Here is an 18,440-nt window from a genome sequence, read left to right on the forward strand (position 1 = left end):
AGAAATGAAAGCAAGCTCAGGTCTCATGGATCCTGGCTCTACCAGGGCCAGGTAGCTGGAGTGTGAATGTGTGTGTGTGCGTGGGGGTGTGTGGGGGTGTGTGTGTATACTCAATTTAATGACATGTTTAGAAACAGAGGCCTTGGAATATGGCAGAGCTAGTTACTTATCCCATGTTTGACATTTATTAGTGGCACTCTGAGCTTCAGTTTCCTTATCTGTAAAATGGGAGTTTTAGTGGTTGCTATCTCCAAAATTGTTGGGAGTATTAGTGAGATTATGTGTGAAGTGCTTAGCCCTGAAAGTAGCACATAGAAAATAATAAATGGTAGCAGTTGCTGTTAAGTGTACATTATGACAGTAATTGAGGTCACCTGCATGAGCACCTTCTCTGTATTTCTCTTCACCTGAAAATTGTGTCTCCACTCACTCCCCTGCTTTAAATCTCAGAGGCAGACATGCCTCTTCACCTCTCAAAGTCCAGCTCCCACTTGACACCTGCTGCCAGTCTTGTTCTTTTCCCTGCCCTCCGTTTGGAGGCCCTCTCTATTACTCTTAAACTCACTAAACCTTTTCTCCTGTATTTTCAATCTTTCACTTTTCATTGATGCTACTCTCTCAGTCAATAAACATATTCAAAGTTCCTCATCCTAAAAATATCTTCCTTTCACCTTGGTACGCATTGGACCAGCCCCATCTTTCTTTCCTTAATGTCATATTGTTCCATAGAACATTCTCCACTTGCGACAGCCACAGCCTCTTTACCCAGCTTACTCCTGAACATTGTACTCTTCCAAGACCCTGCCCTCAACTTTCCCTCCCTTCCAAGTAATTTCCTTCTCTTCAGTTTCTCCAGCAGGTGCATCTACTCAGGTGGCTCTCAAAATTATCTCCTCTTTTCTCTCCCAGATAGTTTCACCACATCTTTCTGCTGGCTGGTTAGGTCTATCTGATCATCCCTTCAACACCCGAAACTGCCCCTTCCATTTCTCCTTCCCTGATCCTATATCACTATCTGCCTCTCCTTCTTTATTTCCCCCCTTCATTCTACCAGTCTCTGGGGCATAAAGCTGCACAAACGACCTCAGTCTGCTACCTTTCCTCTTCCCCCGCCAGGTCCAACTCTCCTTTCTCTACAAGGGGTGTCCCTAAAGTCTCAGTGTATTTTAGGCTTGAATTATTTCAAAGTATTATCTCTACAAATTTACTCCAAACTGCATTTGAAAGTTTGTTCACTCTATTTTATACTTGTTACTTTCATGAACTTTTAATAGTAAGCTTTTGAATTGACTTATTAATAGTTTCAATCTCTTATTGAAGATGGGAGATAGTGACTAAAATGAAAAGTGTTAAATTAAAAAATTACTATTCAAATTCACAAAACAAAACTTTCCCTCAATCCATTCTCTGACCAACACCTCAACTTAGGCTTTCTTGTGTTCCCCCACTAGTACCTGACACATGCCATGTATTAAATTCATGCTCAATTTATATCTTGAAAGAATTAACAAATGAATAAATGGGCTCCCCTAGAGGAAAGATCAGAATTAAAATGCTAATAACAGATTTGTATTTTAAATCTTCATTGTGAAAATAAAGTTTCTTCTCTCCTCACTTTCTAGACATTGTTCAAATATCCAATTACCCAATGCCTTGCTGCACCCTCTGTATATCGAATGATTTTGCAGCATAATTTCACCAGGTAAGGTAGAAGTGGCTGTGGCTGGTAACAAGAATATTTGGGTACCATTTTAAGTAATCTGATAAACTGAAGTCTGTTTTTAACTATGGTTCTTTGAGGATACTCTGTGTGTGTGTGTGTGTGTGTGTGTGTGTGTGTGTGTGTGTGTGTGTGTGTGTGTGTGTGTATGCTGAGTGTTGGTGGTGATAATTAGCAGCTAATCTTAGTTCTGTACACTAGACTTGGAGAACCAAATGAAACATTCAGTGAACCTTCATCATTTTGTTTATTTTTCAAGCATTTTTGTTGTGAAATAAACATACAGAAAAATGCATAAGATACACATTTACAGATTAATGAGTTGCTGAAAACAAAACATCTATGTAACTACTCACTGAAGTCACAAAAAGAGAATATTGCCAGCCCCCCAAAGCCCTTCTCATGCTTCTCCATCTCCCCTAAAGGAATCTACTGTCTTGGCTTTTATGGCGTTCATTTCCTCATTTTTCCCTTAGTTTACCTCCTAAGGAAATATCCCCAGAAAAATTGTTCTATTTTACTTGCTTTTGAACTTCATGTAATTATACATTGTTCTATACTATCTGGCCTAGTTTTTCACCTTTATGTTTCTAAGATGTGTCTGCATTGTCACCGGATACTGGAGTCAATTTCCATTACTGTAAAATATCACATTTTATAAAAGTACCACATTTTTAATGAATTCTATTAATGGACATTTGGGGGCTATTGATTAATGCTACATCAAATTCTTGTACCTGTATAGTGATGCATAAACACACATTTCTGCAGAACTTCTCTGGGAAAGGAATTGCTAGGTCACACTGACATTGCACCCTACTACTTTGTTTTCCAAAGTATTCAACCATTGTATGCTTCCACTAGGAGGGTAGGAGAATTCCCATTGTTCCATATGTTTGGTAGTATTCAGTTCAGTTCAGTTCAGTTCAGTCACTCTGTTGTGTCTGACTCTTTGCAACCCCATGAATCGCTGCACGCCAGGCCTCTGGTGTCCATCACCAACTCCCGGAGTTTACTCAAGCTCATGTCCATTGAGTCGGTGATGCCATCCATCCATCTCATCCTTTGTCGTCCCCTTCTCCTCCTGCCCCCAATCCCTCCCAGCATCAGGGTCTTTTCCAATGAGTCAACTCTTCGCATCAGGTGGCCAGATTATTGGAGTTTCAGCTTTAGCATCAGTCCTTCCAATGAACACCCAGGACTGATCTCCTTTAGGATAGGCTGGTTGGATCTCCGTGGAGTCCGAGGGACTCTCAAGTGTCTTCTCCAACACCACAGTTCAAAAGCATCAATTCTACTTTCAGCTTTCTTCACAGTCCAACTCTCACATCCATACATGACCACTGGAAAAACCATAACCTTGACTAAGACGGACCTTTGTTGGCAAAGTAATGTCTCTGCTTTTTAATATGCTATCTAGGTTGGTCATAGGTAGTATTAGTTATTGTCAAAGTTTTAAATTTTGCCAACCTAATATGTTTATATTCTCTGGTTTTGTTTTTGCATTTTCACATGTTTGTGGATTATTTTTTAACTAACTTGAAATCTGTTCTTTGAACCTTATGGTCGATTATATAACTCATATAACTTACATAACTCTGAAAGTGAAATGGCTACTTCAAAATCAGAGCTAATATGTTTTAGACATGAGTTAAAATATTAAGGAGTTCAGTTTATTAAGATAACTGAAATACAGCTTGATTTTATTCACGAACCCTCAATCTGGTTGAAGTATGTTTCCAACTTTACTTCAAATCTTATATTACAGTCTCTTCTTGTGACAACCCTGAGAAGGTGACCAAACGTAGTTAAAGTTCAACCAGGGCTTAACTATTGACTCCACTGGACACTCTGCCCATTTTATGTATTTCAGATAAAGCTCAATAAGAATGAGAAACATGCTCTCAATGAAACCAGTCATCCTGCCCATTACTACTGGCTCTGTTTGTACCAAGAGAGAGTGATAAGGGAGTCTGCCACCTCCCTCATCCCTAGAAGCTGTCCCAGCTCAGCATCATGCCAACTGCTACTAAGACCTCAATCACATTTACCCACTTCCTTCAGGGAATCCATCATTTTGTGATAGTTTCTGTGTTATTTATGGACATTGTCATGGAGAAATGGATGAGAGGATTTACACACACAATGTACCTGGCAAACTACTGCAAATGTTCACAGCAGACTTTTCTGTTCAGTCCAGAATTCCTTCAGGGCTGCTACCTGTGATCCTTTTCTTTTCTTACGGAAAGCTCAATCTTCCTGATGTCCTGAGCAATTCATTTCCAACCCCCAATTCGTGTTCTCCAGCCAGAGAATAAACAAAAACTCTTCAATTCATATAAGTCCACTGAAGGCAGTAGAGTTTTATTATCATCCTAGCATAACCTTGGGGTCTTATCCCTCAGTCCTTATGGTTTATGAAATATCCCTTTTAGCTACACAGAATGCTTAGAATGAGTTCTAAGCACACTCCCCACCCCCATTAGATCAACATCCAAATTCAATCCTGGTCTCTGTGATTTAACCTCTTAGACTCACCACTACCACCACTTAGCTTCTTCTAGAGGAGTTAACAGGGACCAAAAGGAAATGAGTGACTTCCACCTGGATCTAACCATTAGTAAAATGCCCAGAAGGCAAAGTAAGAAAGCAAAGAAGCAGAAGCATGAATGATCCAGATGACAGTGCTGTTAAAACCCTGGGCCTAAAGTAGAGCACCCAAGCCTAATCAGAGTCTCTGTTGACACCTTGCCTTCCCCTCAGTCTTAGGTTCCCCACTCTGGAACACTGCCTTACTGGTGGGGAAGCCCTGCTGCCCGAGGAGCAAGAACAGTGGAACAGACAGACAGGGGTTCTGCTCTACCAGGCCTACGGACAGTCAGAAACGGTAGGTGAAATGTCCCTCCTGGACCAGTCAAGATGTGCTCATCCACTGAGCTCAGGAGATAAGCTGAATCATGCTGAGGATGTGCAGAGGCACCACTGTATGCACAGCATTGCTCAAAGCCAATGGGAGGCCTCAGAGCTCTTAGCTAATTCATCCCAAACAAATTGACAGAAAAGACAATTCGCAGCTCATCCATTTGTCAAAAGACCAACGTGCTGAAAACTACTGGGAACAAACTTAGAAAAGGGTCTAAGGACATGCCACTGTACCTGTGACAATCGGTTTAAGGGAGCCCAGGAGGGGCAGTGGGATCGATGGCATTCCCCAGAAACATGCAGGCCACCACCCCAGATCCTGTCCACTTCACCATCTCTTCCTAGGCAGCACCTAGAGGAGCAGGCAGGAACTGGTACGAGAAGTTCACTAGTTCATTTCTGCCTGTTTAGAGAACAGACAGCTTTGATTGTGAGACACTAGCATGGGGAGAGACTTCTATATACACCCCCATATACACACAACGTGATCCCCAAAAGGATCACTGACCAGTCAGGTGGGCAGGGCATTCATAGTATCATGCATGTCTTAACCACAAGGACTTTATCCATGATTGTGTGATCAGGTACTTTTCTTCCAACACTTTCTCAATCCATTTCCCATGCTGGACCAAGCAAGTTTCCCCTACCTCCCTATCATCCTTTTAGGTGACAGAGGGATGACTGTCATCTCAGGACCTGTAGCAAAATAGATGTTCTAGACCCAATTCACTTGTCTGACATTATTTTCCAAAACAAAAATTAAATAATCAGCTTTGGGGTCTGCTTCCAGGTCTGAGAAATGTTAAGACTCTAGGTATGTCCTTGCTGGTTTACAGTTTATATTCGGACAAGGAGAATGAGGTTAGAACTACACACTACACCCATGACACTTGACCCTTTTTCTCAATGACTCATAACAGAATACTCTCCGATACCTAGATGGTGCTTCATTTCACCAAAAGTTTTCACACCTGTCTACGCATCTGTGCCTATAGTATGAGCAGTGACAGCCGGGGAGAAAGTGCTTCTTCTTCCAGGAGCTCAGACCCCTGTCCAGATCTCAGCCTTCCAGTTATAGGTTTCAAGACTGTAGGCATATTACTGAGTCTTGCACAGTCGAGCTTTCGCATCTCTAAAATGGAAATGCAATGCCAATCTTGCCAGGTTGTGATAAGGTAAATGAAAGAAACTATACACATTTCTGGGCACAGTGCCCAACTCTTACTGCATTTATGGTTTTCATTGTTGGTTTTTAGGTAGATATTGTGTTTAGATGCTGAGGGTGCAGAGATGGGTGGGACATCTCTATTCTCTGAATGCTCATTATCTACTGAGGGAAACAGACTAACAACAACAAATATAATGCCCTATTGGCAACAATGGAAGTGTGTGGGAAAATACTACAGAAAGAGAATCTTCCAACTTACTTTTCTTGGGACCTGAATGATAGTTAGAAGTAGTTGTTTATTGAATACTTGGTGTGTGCCTGGCACACACTCAAAAGCACTCAAAGTGATAAATGTTATAATTATCCTCCTTTGACAGAAGAGGAAATCAAGGGGGATTAATTGGTACATGGCTAGCGAAGGGTGGAGTCAAGATTCATCCTGTGGTCTATCTGGGTATAAAGCTCTTAACTCTAGGAAGAATGATATTTTAGAGAACTGTTAAGAAGGAAAAAGCTTCATCAGGAAGACTGAAGGAGTAGGGCAGTGCAAAGGGAACAATATGAACAATGTGAATAATTTCAGCATAACTCTGAAAAGTAGTTGAGGCAGCTCCAAGTAAATGTTTGTTAAATGGATTCATGGCCTTCTCCCGGCACACTGACACATGTCCAGTGTACAGTGTGAACTCCACAGCCTACATTACATGCCCCCAGCCTGGAGCTTACTCCTCTGCTTCTTCTTGGCCTCTCCCACTGGACTCAGACCCAGCATCAGGCTCAGTCCCAGTTCATGTCAGATGCAGTGAATGCCTGCTGACTAGAATTGAGTCAATGCCTTCCAGCTTCCCCACAAGGGCTCTTTGCATAGCATTAAATGACATTTGTGAGCATGGATGCTGTGTTTGATTCTTGCGGCTTTGTGATCAGCCTAGACTCTTGGCCAACCCCAGTTCTCTTCTTTTCTCAACAGGGAATAGGTTGTGGCACTCTCCGGGGGATGAAGATCAAGCCAGGTTCCATGGGGAAGGCCATCCCACCCTTTGACATTCAGGTTTGATGGGAAAGATATTGGCAGAGAGCAGTTAGTATTTGGCTAAGATTAGACCTTCGTGTGGCATGAGATGACAGAACCAGCCATGCCTCCCAGTTGTCCTTTCTACTTCTCTGCCTACATTTCCTCTAATTTCCTGGGGAGGTTTCTGTTGAGAACTGCAATGTCCTGGGCACGAGTGCAGTGTGCCAGGACGCGAGAGGCCTCGCTCACCCAGCCTGAAGAAAGAGTACTTACAGCAGCACTGGAGGCTGTCTGCACTACTGGTGCTTTTAGTCTTTCCTGATCCATGTTTTCTAGCTTGAAGACACATTTGGGATGTGTGTTTATCTATGAAACAAATAGATTCACCCATGACTTGGATTTCACCATTTGCTGACTTCAAAGACTTCTGACAGTTTTATTATCTTCTGAGATGGCTCCTCTATCCCAAACCCTTTCCCCAGTTACCCCTACTGTGTCACATCAATAAGCCAGGCAATATTTGGGTGGGGCAGGAATGTTGGGGATCCTTGCAGGGTGGGATTCACAGATCTCTTGCTCCAGATCATTGATGACAAGGGCAATATCCAGCCTCCCAACACGGAAGGAAACATTGGCATCAGGATCAAGCCCACCAGGCCCATAGGCCTCTTCATGTACTATGAGGTAAGAACACACCATCTGCTTCCAAACAGGCTCCAAGAATCCTCACAGGGAGTTGTGTAGGTGATAACAGACTGGGCTCAACTCTGCATCCTGAAACTTCTTCCGTCTTCCTTTATTCACGCCAAGTCAATGAAATCTGCTTTAATTAATCTCAAAGCTCATAATGTGGTCCTACATCCCTTTCTATCATAACCCATCTGACACTTACAGGATGGCTAATGGAGTAGACAGCTTAACTTCAGAACCAACAGACTTGAAGTCCAACTATCTCTTCTGGTTAAGAATGTTGGCTTTGAATGGGTCCAAATCATACCAACCTACTACCAACAGGATGCACACGAATCTATTAAATCCTGCTGAGCCTCCAGGGGTGTCATTATCCCCTATTTCAGAGGAAGAAACTGCAGATTGAAAGCTTGACCTGTCTTCCCCAAGACAAATAAATGGCAGGATTAGGGTTCAAAGTGGTGTGTTTTAGGCCCCAAACTCTAAATGAGAAATTCAGTGATTAGAGAAATCTACAATAAAGGAATCTACAAAAAATATAAGGAAACCTGCTATAACTCTTCATCAGACAAACTCTAGCTAGCAGTGGTCACTAAAAGGAAATTCTCAGCTTCCAAGATTGACTGTGGAAGTGTAGACAAGCCCTGAAACTGATCTCAGACTCCATCCCGTTTCTATAAAGTCACAGCCCTTGGTGTCACTGTTGTCCTCACACTGTGGCCTGGAGTGGGAAGGGAATCCTGGTTCTCTTGTGGTGCTATGTTGAGAAGCAATTATGCAAGTCTTAGCCTTCATTCTCAGTAGCACAATTTAAAGGTTGGATAAAAGAGAAATAAACACAGAGTAACAGGCATACAGATCATCAGTTCTTAATCCTGCTTACAAGTTAGAATTATTTGAGGAAATATTTTTTTAAATGGTAGGATCCAACCACAGAGATTTTTGTTAAATTGAATTGGGGTAGTCAAGAGAAATGACTTAAAAAAATTGTACGTGACGTATTTTATTTTGCAAAAGTGTCTTCACATATGGCCACATCAATTTCTCCCATTTCACATGCTCTCGTGGCAAAGAGACATCACTGTTCCATTAAGATTTGTTGGTTTATATTCTGTTCTTTTATTTCCTTTTTCTTGAAGTAAAATATATATTTATATATATGTAACATAAAGCTTACACTTTTCACTATTCTTGAGCATACAATTCAGTAGCACTGAGTAAAATTTATAATATTGCATAACCATCACCACTATGCATCTGCAGAAAAATTTCACCACCCCCAGAAGAAATTATGTTCCCATTGAACTGTAGCTCCCTACTCCCCTTCCATGGGGTTGTTCTGTCCATTATTGAAAGTAATATATTGAACTCTTCAATTTTTTTATAGAACTGTGTATTTCTCCCTTGAATTCTGTCAATGTTTATTTTATATAATTCTGATTTCTCCCTTTAATTCTGTCAGTGTTTGCATCAAATATTTGGTACTAGGCTATTAAATGCATACTTGCTTCTAAACGTTATATAGTCTTGGTGAGTTAACCCTTTTTTCAATATATAATATCCTTTTCTTATCACTTGTAACAGATTTAACTTCAAGTTTACTTTGTCTACTGTTATTAGATAGCTACCTCAGCTGTCTTTTGGCTCCTAATTGAAGGGAATATCTTTTCCCACACATATGAGTCAGATAAAAAACTAGGGAAATCTGAGTAAGATTTGTGGATGGTATCAATGTCAATGTCCTAGTTGTGATATTGAACATTATTTTTGCAAGATGTTACTATGGAGAGAAACTGTGTAAAAGGTAGGTAAGATCGCTCTTATTATTTCATATGAAAGTGAAAGTGTTAGTTGCTCCATCATGTCCAGCTCTTTGGGACCCCATGAACTGTAGCCTGCCAGGCTCCTCTGTCCATGGAATTCTTCAGGCAAGAATACATGAGTTGGTTGCCATTTCCTTCTCCAGAGAATCTTCCCAACCCAGGGATTGAACCTGGGTCTCCTGCATTGCAGGCAGATTCTTTATCATCTGAGCCACCAAGGAAGCCCATATTCTTTATTATGTTGTGTTTAGTCGTTTATTGTGTCCAACTCTTTGCGACCCTATATACTGTAGGCCACCAGGCTCCTCTGCCCATGGGGTTTCTCCAGGCAAAAATACTGGAGTTGGTTGCCATTTCCTCCTCCAGGGGATATTCCCAACCCAGGGGTCAAACCCACCTCTCTTACTTCGCAGGGGGATTCTCTACCATCTGAGCCACCAGGGAAGCCCAATTATTTCTCATAACTGCATGCAAATATACAATTATCTTAAAAGTTTAATTAAAACACCATTTTCATAGTCTTTGTGTGAGGCTCAAATAGGTAATATTTTGAGAAGAAAATTCATTCAGCAAACATTTATTGACACCTCCCATCTGTCCAGGCACTGTGTGAATGCTGAGCTTAGAAGAGAGAATAAAATAAATGGAGTTATACTCTAGTAGAAATTTTATTCTACTGGAGTACCACACAATATTGAGTTGTTATTTTTTTTAATGCTCTTAAAAGCTTAGTATTGTTCACTATTTTACCAGTAGCATGCATTGAGTGCCTGCATGCAATGAAAATAGAGAGAGATAAAAACTGCCCAAGTCAGGTAGAGCAGGATTTGAAGCCAGTATCTGAACCCTGTGTTGAGGCTCATCATCTCTAAACTCACTGCTTTCAACAAGGGAGTGCTGTTCTCTTTGCAGAATAACCCAGAGAAAACAGCTGAAGTGGAATGTGGGGACTTTTATAACACTGGGGACAAAGCAACTATTGATGAAGAGGGCTACTTCTGGTTCCTTGGGAGGAGTGATGATGTCATCAATGCATCCGGGTAGGTGTAGCTGACCCTGAGCCAGAAGGTATCACTCCCATATGCCTAGTGGGATCTAGCTTGCCCAGACATTCCTTCGTGCATTGGTGATAGACTCTCAGACTAGTTCTGAACCATGGTAAGACATCATGCAATTTAAAGGGACTGGGAAGGAAAACTTTACTTTGGTCCCTCTTTGTCAAGGGAGCTTATTCTGTGTGCTCCTCTGATGAAGCACACACCACAAAAAAACATAACAACAACAATAATAAAATTCACCTTTATGGAAGATGTATTATGTGACAGCGCTCTGTGCAGTGTTTTATACAATCCACTTCTCAGTGCTAGAAGGTAGACGTGATTATGCCCATTCTATTTTTGTTTTTGTTTTTTTTAAATTGTAGGGAAGGAGGCCCACACTGTGCAGCATGAAGGATCTTAGTTCCCTGAGTGGGGATTGAACCCATGCCCTCAGCAGTGGAAGCACAGAGTCCTAACCACTGAACCACCAGGGAATTCCCTTGATTATGCCCATTTTACATGAGGAAACGGAGCCAGTGACCAGTGGAAAAAAACTTGCCTGAAGTTTCAAAGGCAGTAGAGGGTGCAGCCCAGATTTAAACAAAAACAGTCTGACTCCAATTCTGTTGTTCCTAACTCTTAAATAATTTATAAAGAAAATAAAATGACACATTACATAGTTTAGGAACAGGACATAAAATTTCAACAAATGTTAAAGAGAAAGAGTTTTCATGCCAGAGGAAGCTGCTTGACTTCAGGAATTCACATTTCGGACCTCTTACACAGCCTTTGCACAAGCCTCTGGCTCCCTGTGACCGTTTCCCTCTGTGCCAGGGGAAGATGTCTCTCCAAAAGGTGAGATCTGAGGGCCTGGGTCACCCTAGCCCTGGAATTTGCTCAGAAGGAACCATTGATCCTGCAGGTACCGCATTGGGCCGGCAGAAGTAGAGAATGCCCTGGCAGAGCACCCAGCGGTGGCTGAGTCTGCTGTGGTGAGCAGCCCGGACCCGGCTCGAGGAGAGGTGAGGAGGAGGACATGGGGGTCATCGTGGCTGGGTGTGGGACTGGGAAGACTCGTCCATGTATGGTCCAGGCCCATACCGACCCAGCCTTGGGTGGAGGGAGGGCCGTCAGTGTAATGTGCACTTAGACTATGTGGTCAGCAGGGGGCACTGTGGCCGCTTCTGTGACTGAAATGATGCTGATTGGGAATGCCGCTGCTGATGCCATCTAGGAGTTAATGAACGCTTTCTATGCACCAGTTCATTTATCCCTCACAGAGCACAATGAATTAAGGACTCTTTTTATACCTTTTTACAGAGAAGGAAACAGAGGCATGAAGGGGTTAAATAACTTGTCTGGATTACGCCGCTAATGAGTGGTAGAGTCAAAAGGGAAATTGAGGACTCTGGGTCCAGAGGATACATTCATTGATTCAACAAGTGTTCATTGAACACCTTCTGTGTACAGTCCCTGTGAAATTAAATGAAGGCATAAGTAATAATATGAAACTGATAGATTACCAACATTTATTAAATGCCAAGTTTTAACAATTATTAAATGTCCATAGAACTCTCTACAATAATAGTGAAAATGGTGGTGATAACAATGATAGGAATGCAGACAAATTTAAACTAGCTTCATGTTTTATATGCATTATCTCATGGCATCTTTACATAAACCTGATGAAGAATGAACCTCTTCTCTCCCCATTTCACAGGAAAGGAAATTGAGATTAAGGGAAGTTAAGTGATTTTTTTCCGAGGCAAAAAGTGGAAATCAGAAGTATTCAGATTTCTAAAAGCTCAACTGTCAATTTGTTTTTCCATTAATTTAATGAGCATTTACCCTTTTATTTTTGGCCACACAGTGCGGTATTTTATGTGGGATCTTAGTTTCCTTACCAGGGATGGAACAGCGCCAGGGATGGAACAGCAGAGGCTGCAGAGGAGAGTCTTAACCATCGGAAGTGCCAAGGATTTACTTTTGGAACTCTTGCCTGAGTCTCCCCTCTGGTTCATCACTACAGGTAGTGAAGGCATTTATTGTCCTGAAGCCAGAATTCTCGTGCCGTGACCAAGATGAGCTCATCAAGGAGCTGCAGCAGCATGTGAAGTCAGTGACGGCCCCTTACAAGTACCCAAGGAAAGTGAGTGAGAGCAGATGGATGGGGTCTGGTCTTTTTGAGTGGTTCTGGGAATTCCAATGCCTGAAGTCTCATAGGATGTAGTGTAGCTGGGGTGAAGCATTAATACCCAAGAGAACTAAAATTTTTGTCTCCAGAAGAAGCTTTTCAGCTTATGGGTGTGGGGGAGCCCACTTAATTGGATAGAACCTCTATCCTGTGTCAGAAACTCATCCATTGCTGGCATGTCAACCTAAAGAAAAAATATTAGACAGTTGTCCAAAGATATCCACGTAAGTTATTTATAATCTTTCAAAATTTGAAAATGACATCCAAATCAGCAACTTCCAAACTTTTGAAAAACATTGTTTGCAGTGAGATATACATTTTATTAGGGCTTCCCTGGTGGCTCAGAGGTTAAAGCATCTGCCTGCAATGCGGGAGACCTGGGTTCGATCCCTGGGTCGGGAAGATCCCCTGGAAAAGGAAATGGCAACCCACTCCAGTATTCTTGCCTGGAGAATCCCATGGACGGAGGACCCTGGTGGGCTACAGTCCACTGGGTCGCAAACAGTCAAACACAACTGAGTGACTTAACTAACTAATACACTTTATATTGCAATCCAGTATACATATACATATGTAACAAACAAAAATTAGCAAAATGATGTTTATCCTAACAATGTGTAATACATTCTGATACTTTTTATTCAACTTCATTTGTTTTAAACTCCATGAACAACTTACAAAAAATGTTCAACAATAGAGAAAGGATTAATTATTCAAGAAATCTAATATTACTCTGTAACTTAAAATGTGATTTTTATTTTTAACATAAAAATATCATGACAATATATTATTGAGATAATAACACAGGCTATAAAGAATATATATAATACTATACTATTTGTTTAAAACAAAAAGTTAATATTTCCTTCTTTTGTAATAATACTTTGCTGCATTGTCTGAATGCTTATAATCCATACATATTATAAAGCTATATATTTAACACTTATTGAGCATTTACTATGTGTACCAGACCCTAGACTAAATGCTTTACATGCATTTTTATTTTATTTAATCCTCCCCATAACCTGAGATAATCTTCCCAGTCTACAAAGAGGAAGCTGAGGCTCAAACATGCAAAGTAAATTGCCTGAGATTAGAATAAATAAAAGGTGGAATTTAAAACCATGTGTACCCACTGAAATGTTGTGAAGTAATTAGCCTCCAACTAATAAAAAATAAAAAAAATTAAAAAACCATGTGTACCTGACAACAGAGTTCGTGCTGCTAAGATTAGGATCTGATGCTTTTTCAAGAGCAGAATATAGGGTGCATAGCAGTTAAGAAGGGTTTGATGTTATTGTGGGTAACTAACAGTCCCAAATTTGTAGTGGGTTGTAACAAGGAAGATGTCTTTCTTGCTCATGCCACTTGTCCACCATGGCTTTCCTGGGGCCTTTGTTCCACATCTCCTCACCTTGGGACCAGGATAAAGGAACAACTGCCTTGTAGGTACCTACCAGAGTACTAGAAGAGATGGACAGAGAAGGTGGCCTGTCTCAGTGATTCCCTACTTTTTAATTAGAAGTGGCATACTTCACTCCTACTCATATTTCATTGGTCAAAGTACATCAAAGGGCTGCATCCAACTTCAGAGGGTAGGAGAAGAATTTGACAAATGGTGGACCCCCAAAATGGTGGCACCAGACTGTCCCATAGTGTCAACCTGTCTGGGGGTCTGTGAAGGGGCTAAGGAGGAGAGCTGCTGGGAGTTGATAGAAAATGACGGGGGTCAGGGGACCTCAACTGGAATGGGTTTGCTTTATCTTCATCCAGGTGGAGTTTGTCTCAGAGCTGCCCAAAACCATCACTGGCAAGATAAAAAGAAGTGAGCTTCGGAAGAAGGAGTTCGGTCAGAAGTAGTTGGCAAAAAACTCAGAAGTCATCCTGCGATCTTGGCCAAATTCCTAACTGCCTCAGTTTCCTCATGATGGTGAGGATGAGGAGAGGAATGTTGAGAGAGATGACTTGAAAGAGAACCAGGAGGGACAACATTCCAGCATTTTGGTACTTTCAAATTAATATCAGTCACTGTCCTTTCTTCAAGTTCCCTGTTCCTCTAAGATTGCCCAGGTGAGTGGGCAGAATGGGGCTAAAGGAAATAAAATATTTGAGTTAGCATCAACAGTGACTCTGTTGTGTGTTTATTTTGTGAGAGATCTGGTGCTAAATGCTCAGTTCAGTTCAGTTCAGTTGCTCAGTCATGTCCCACTCTTTGCGACCCATGGACTGCAGCACACCAGGCTCCCCTGTCCAACACCAACTCCCTGAGCTTGCTCAAACTCATGTCCATGAAGTCAGTGATGCCATCCAACCATCTCATCCTCTGTCATCCTCTTCTCCTGCCTTCAATCTTTCCCAGCATCAGGGTCTTTTTCAAGGAGTCAGTTCTTTGCATCAGGTGGCTTCAGCCTCAGCATCAGTCCTTCCAATGAATATTCAGGACTGATTTCCATTAGGATTGACTGGTTTGATCTCCTTGCAGTCCAAGGGACTCACAGGAGTCTTCTCCAACACCACAGCTAAATGCTGGCCCTCTGTAATTCCCAGAATCCCCATCAAAGTTTGTCCGAGGGCCTGATTCTCACTCCTGGTTCCAGAGACTCTGGGTGACCCCTCACACTGACTCAATGACCAGGAGCTGGAGGTCTAGGAGGACAGTCTGTGGGGCCCCAAGGGTCTGGCTTGCCTCTCCCCATCTGGAGGGTGGGCAGGAGGCAGGGCATCTGTGTTGTCTCAGGAATGGAGCAGAGGGGAGGGCAGCCCAGCCTGGTGACACAGTTGCTTGCCAGACCATCTCTCTCCTTCCACCACCCAGTGGATCCACTGCCTCTCCTCCCACTAATAACGCTGGTGCTGGTGCTTGCAGGTTCAGCTTGGGTCAGCACAGGCTAGTGAGAGTCCTACCCTCTGGGGACCCAGGAGTCCTGCAGGACTCCACCAGTTCTTCCGAGGGACACAGGAGGTTTGTTCCCCAGCCTCTTCCCAGGGGCCCAGCGTCCTCCCCAGACACCGCTCCTTATTGTGCCATTCAGGGCCTTTGATCCCCCTGGCCTGTGATTCTGTGAACTAATCCTTCACTCCATTCATCCATGCAGACTGAGATGGAACCACCAGAGACTGGAAGAAGGGGAGGCAGTTCAGTTCAGTCACTCAGTCATGTCCAACTCTTTGCGACCCCATGGACTGCAGCACACTAGGCTTCCCTGTCCATCACCAACTCATGGAGCGTGCTCAAACTCATGTCCATTAAGTTGGTGATGCCACCTAACCATCTCATCCTCTGTCGTCCCCTTCTCCTCCCACCTTCAATCTTTCCCACCATCAGGATCTTGAGAGTTGGACTATAAAGAAAGCTGTGTGCGAAGAATTGATGCTTTTGAATTGTGGTGTTGGAGAACTCTTGAGAGTCCCTTGGACTGCAAGGAGATCAAACCAGTCAACCCTAAAGGAAATCAGTCCTGAAGCTGAAACTCCAATACTTTGCCCATCTGATGCGAAGAACTGACCCATACATGACTCCTGGGAAAACCATAGCTTTGACAAGACAGACCTTTGTCGGCAAAGTAATGTCTCTGCTTTTTAATAGTCCATGTAGGTTGGCCATAGCTTTTCTTTCAAGGAGCAAGCAGGAGGCAGAAGGAGTGGAGGCAGAAAAGGTTGAATCTGAGAGGGAGAGAAGGACACACTGTCACCCTTCTCACCCATTCCTGGGGGTCACCAATAGGCAGAGGGGATCCCCTCTGCAGCTGCCCTCTTTTGAGGTGCACAGATAATACAGACTCACGAGGAAATATACAGACACCACAAACATGGAGACACTCAGGCACGGAATCCCCCCAGCCTCCCCTGGGGACTCAGGCAGTGGGCTCATGTACGGGTCACATGCAGACTAACAAAGGCAATGAATGACACTCTGAGGGGAACACATACACGCACACAGGTGCACATACTCAGGGCCATGGGAAACAATCTCACAGGACAGACCCACACATATTTTATGGAGGCACAAACACAAACATGCAGGCAGAGACAGATGCAAACACAGAACATAGACACATGCAAGTAGATATGAAGAAGAAGACAGATACAAAAAGGAACATCCAAATGAACAACAACTTCACATACAACACACTCTCATACATATAAAATACAAACACAACTCCAAGGACACATATGCCCTGAGACACATACACACATATCTAATATGTAAGGCCCGAGTCACAGACACACACAGATTTACACAACCAATGTACACTCAATTAGTGACAAAGATGCAGACACACAAGTACATAGAGAGAAAAACAGAGAGACACTCAATAATACCTGTGACGTGGAAAATTCACATTCACAATCAATATCCTCACAGGCACAGAAACTCAGACATACAGGTCCATCCATGCAGACTTATATAACCACAGTCACACTCGGGCTGGAATCCATTTTGGTTAAAAGATGTGTGGGCACATTGGGGAGAACCCTGAGTCAGACCAAATATGAGCAAAAAGCATAAGAAAGCAAGATGACTGGCTAGAGGAAACTTGGAAAACTGCCCCCATGTAGGCAATTTAAGCCACCTCAAAAACCTGACTCTAGCTTTCCACATGTACTTTTCTTCTAATAAGTTGTACCTGCTTCACCACCTTCTGTCTCTTTGCTGAATTTTTTATACAAAGAAGACAAAGGCCCAGCTCCTGTTTCAAGCCCAGCAGCCCTTGTGGTCTAGTGGTTAGAATTCAGGGCTTTCACTGCCACAGCCTGGATTTGATTCCTGGTCAGGAAACTAAGATCCCACTTCAAGCCACTGCACTGTGGAAATCAGCATGACCTGCCCCATCCAAACTGTCATGGAAGGGAAAGTTTGCAACTATGAGCCGTGAGCAATGCTGGGATTCTTGGCCTCCAGAGGCGAGGAATTCGGTCCAGGGTCAGTGACAAGGCGTGATCGCTCAGTGCTTTTGCGTAATAAAGTATGAAAGAGATAGAGAAAGCTTCTGACATAGAGCTCAGAAGGGGGCAGAAAGACTTCAAGAGTTCTCCAACACCACAGTTCAAAAGCATCAATTCTTCGCACACAGCTTTCTTTATAGTCCAACTCTCATATCCATACATGACTCCTGGGAAAACCATAGCTTTGACAAGACAGACCTTTGTCGGCAAAGTAATGTCTCTGCTTTTTAATATTCCATGTAGGTTGGCCATAGCTTGCTAGTTTGAAGCAAGAAGTTATTTATCTATCAGTTCAATTCAGTTCAGTTCAGTCGCTCAGTCGTGTCCGACTCTTTGTGACCCCATGAACCACAGCACACCAGGCCTCCCTGTCCAGCACCAACAGCTGGGGTCTACCCAAACCCATGTCCATTGAGTCGGTAATACCATCCAACCATCTCATCCTCTGTCATCCCCTTTTCCACCTGCCCTCAATCTTTCCCAGCATCAGGGTCTTTTCTAATAAGTCAGCTCTTCGCATCAGGTGGCCAAAATATTGGAGTTTCAGCTTCAACATCAGTCCTTCCAATGAACACCCAGGACTGATCTCCTTTAGGATGGACTGGTTGGATCTCCTTGCAGTCCAAGGGACTCTCAAGAGTCTTCTCCAACACAGTTCAAAAGCATCAATTCTTCAGTGCTCAGCTTTCTTTATAGTGCAACTCTCACATCCATACATGACTACTGGAAAAACCATAGCCTTGACTAGACGGACTTTTGTGGACAAAGTAGTCTCTGCTTTTTAATATGCTGTCTAGGTTGGTCATAACTTTCCTTCCAAGGAGCAAGCGTCTTTTAATTTCATGGCTGCAATCACCATCTGCAGTGATTTTGGAGCCCAGAAAAATAAAGTCAGCCACTGTTTCCACTGTTTCCCCATCT

General features: G+C 42.8%; 1 protein-coding gene and 1 non-coding gene across 2 annotated transcripts in view; one reads left to right on the forward strand and one right to left on the reverse strand.

Moving 5' to 3' along the window:
* LOC133064035 (acyl-coenzyme A synthetase ACSM1, mitochondrial) overlaps positions 1-14,525 on the forward strand; it is a 61,209-nt gene extending 46,684 nt beyond the window's left edge. The window contains exons 6-13 of the mRNA XM_061153978.1: positions 1,623-1,702; positions 4,484-4,607; positions 6,781-6,861; positions 7,408-7,509; positions 10,251-10,378; positions 11,301-11,400; positions 12,408-12,527; positions 14,346-14,525. Coding sequence (XP_061009961.1) covers positions 1,623-1,702; positions 4,484-4,607; positions 6,781-6,861; positions 7,408-7,509; positions 10,251-10,378; positions 11,301-11,400; positions 12,408-12,527; positions 14,346-14,432 — 822 coding nt within the window. The 3' untranslated portion in view covers positions 14,433-14,525. The remainder of the gene's footprint in view (positions 1-1,622; positions 1,703-4,483; positions 4,608-6,780; positions 6,862-7,407; positions 7,510-10,250; positions 10,379-11,300; positions 11,401-12,407; positions 12,528-14,345) is intronic.
* TRNAG-UCC (transfer RNA glycine (anticodon UCC)) lies at positions 10,800-10,872 on the reverse strand. Its single transcript has one exon. It is a non-coding gene; the product is annotated as a tRNA-Gly (tRNA).
* Positions 14,526-18,440: the final 3,915 nt, after the last annotated feature.

Source organism: Dama dama, chromosome 10, assembly GCF_033118175.1.
Source record: "Dama dama isolate Ldn47 chromosome 10, ASM3311817v1, whole genome shotgun sequence".
In the NCBI taxonomy this organism is placed as follows: domain Eukaryota; kingdom Metazoa; phylum Chordata; class Mammalia; order Artiodactyla; family Cervidae; genus Dama; species Dama dama.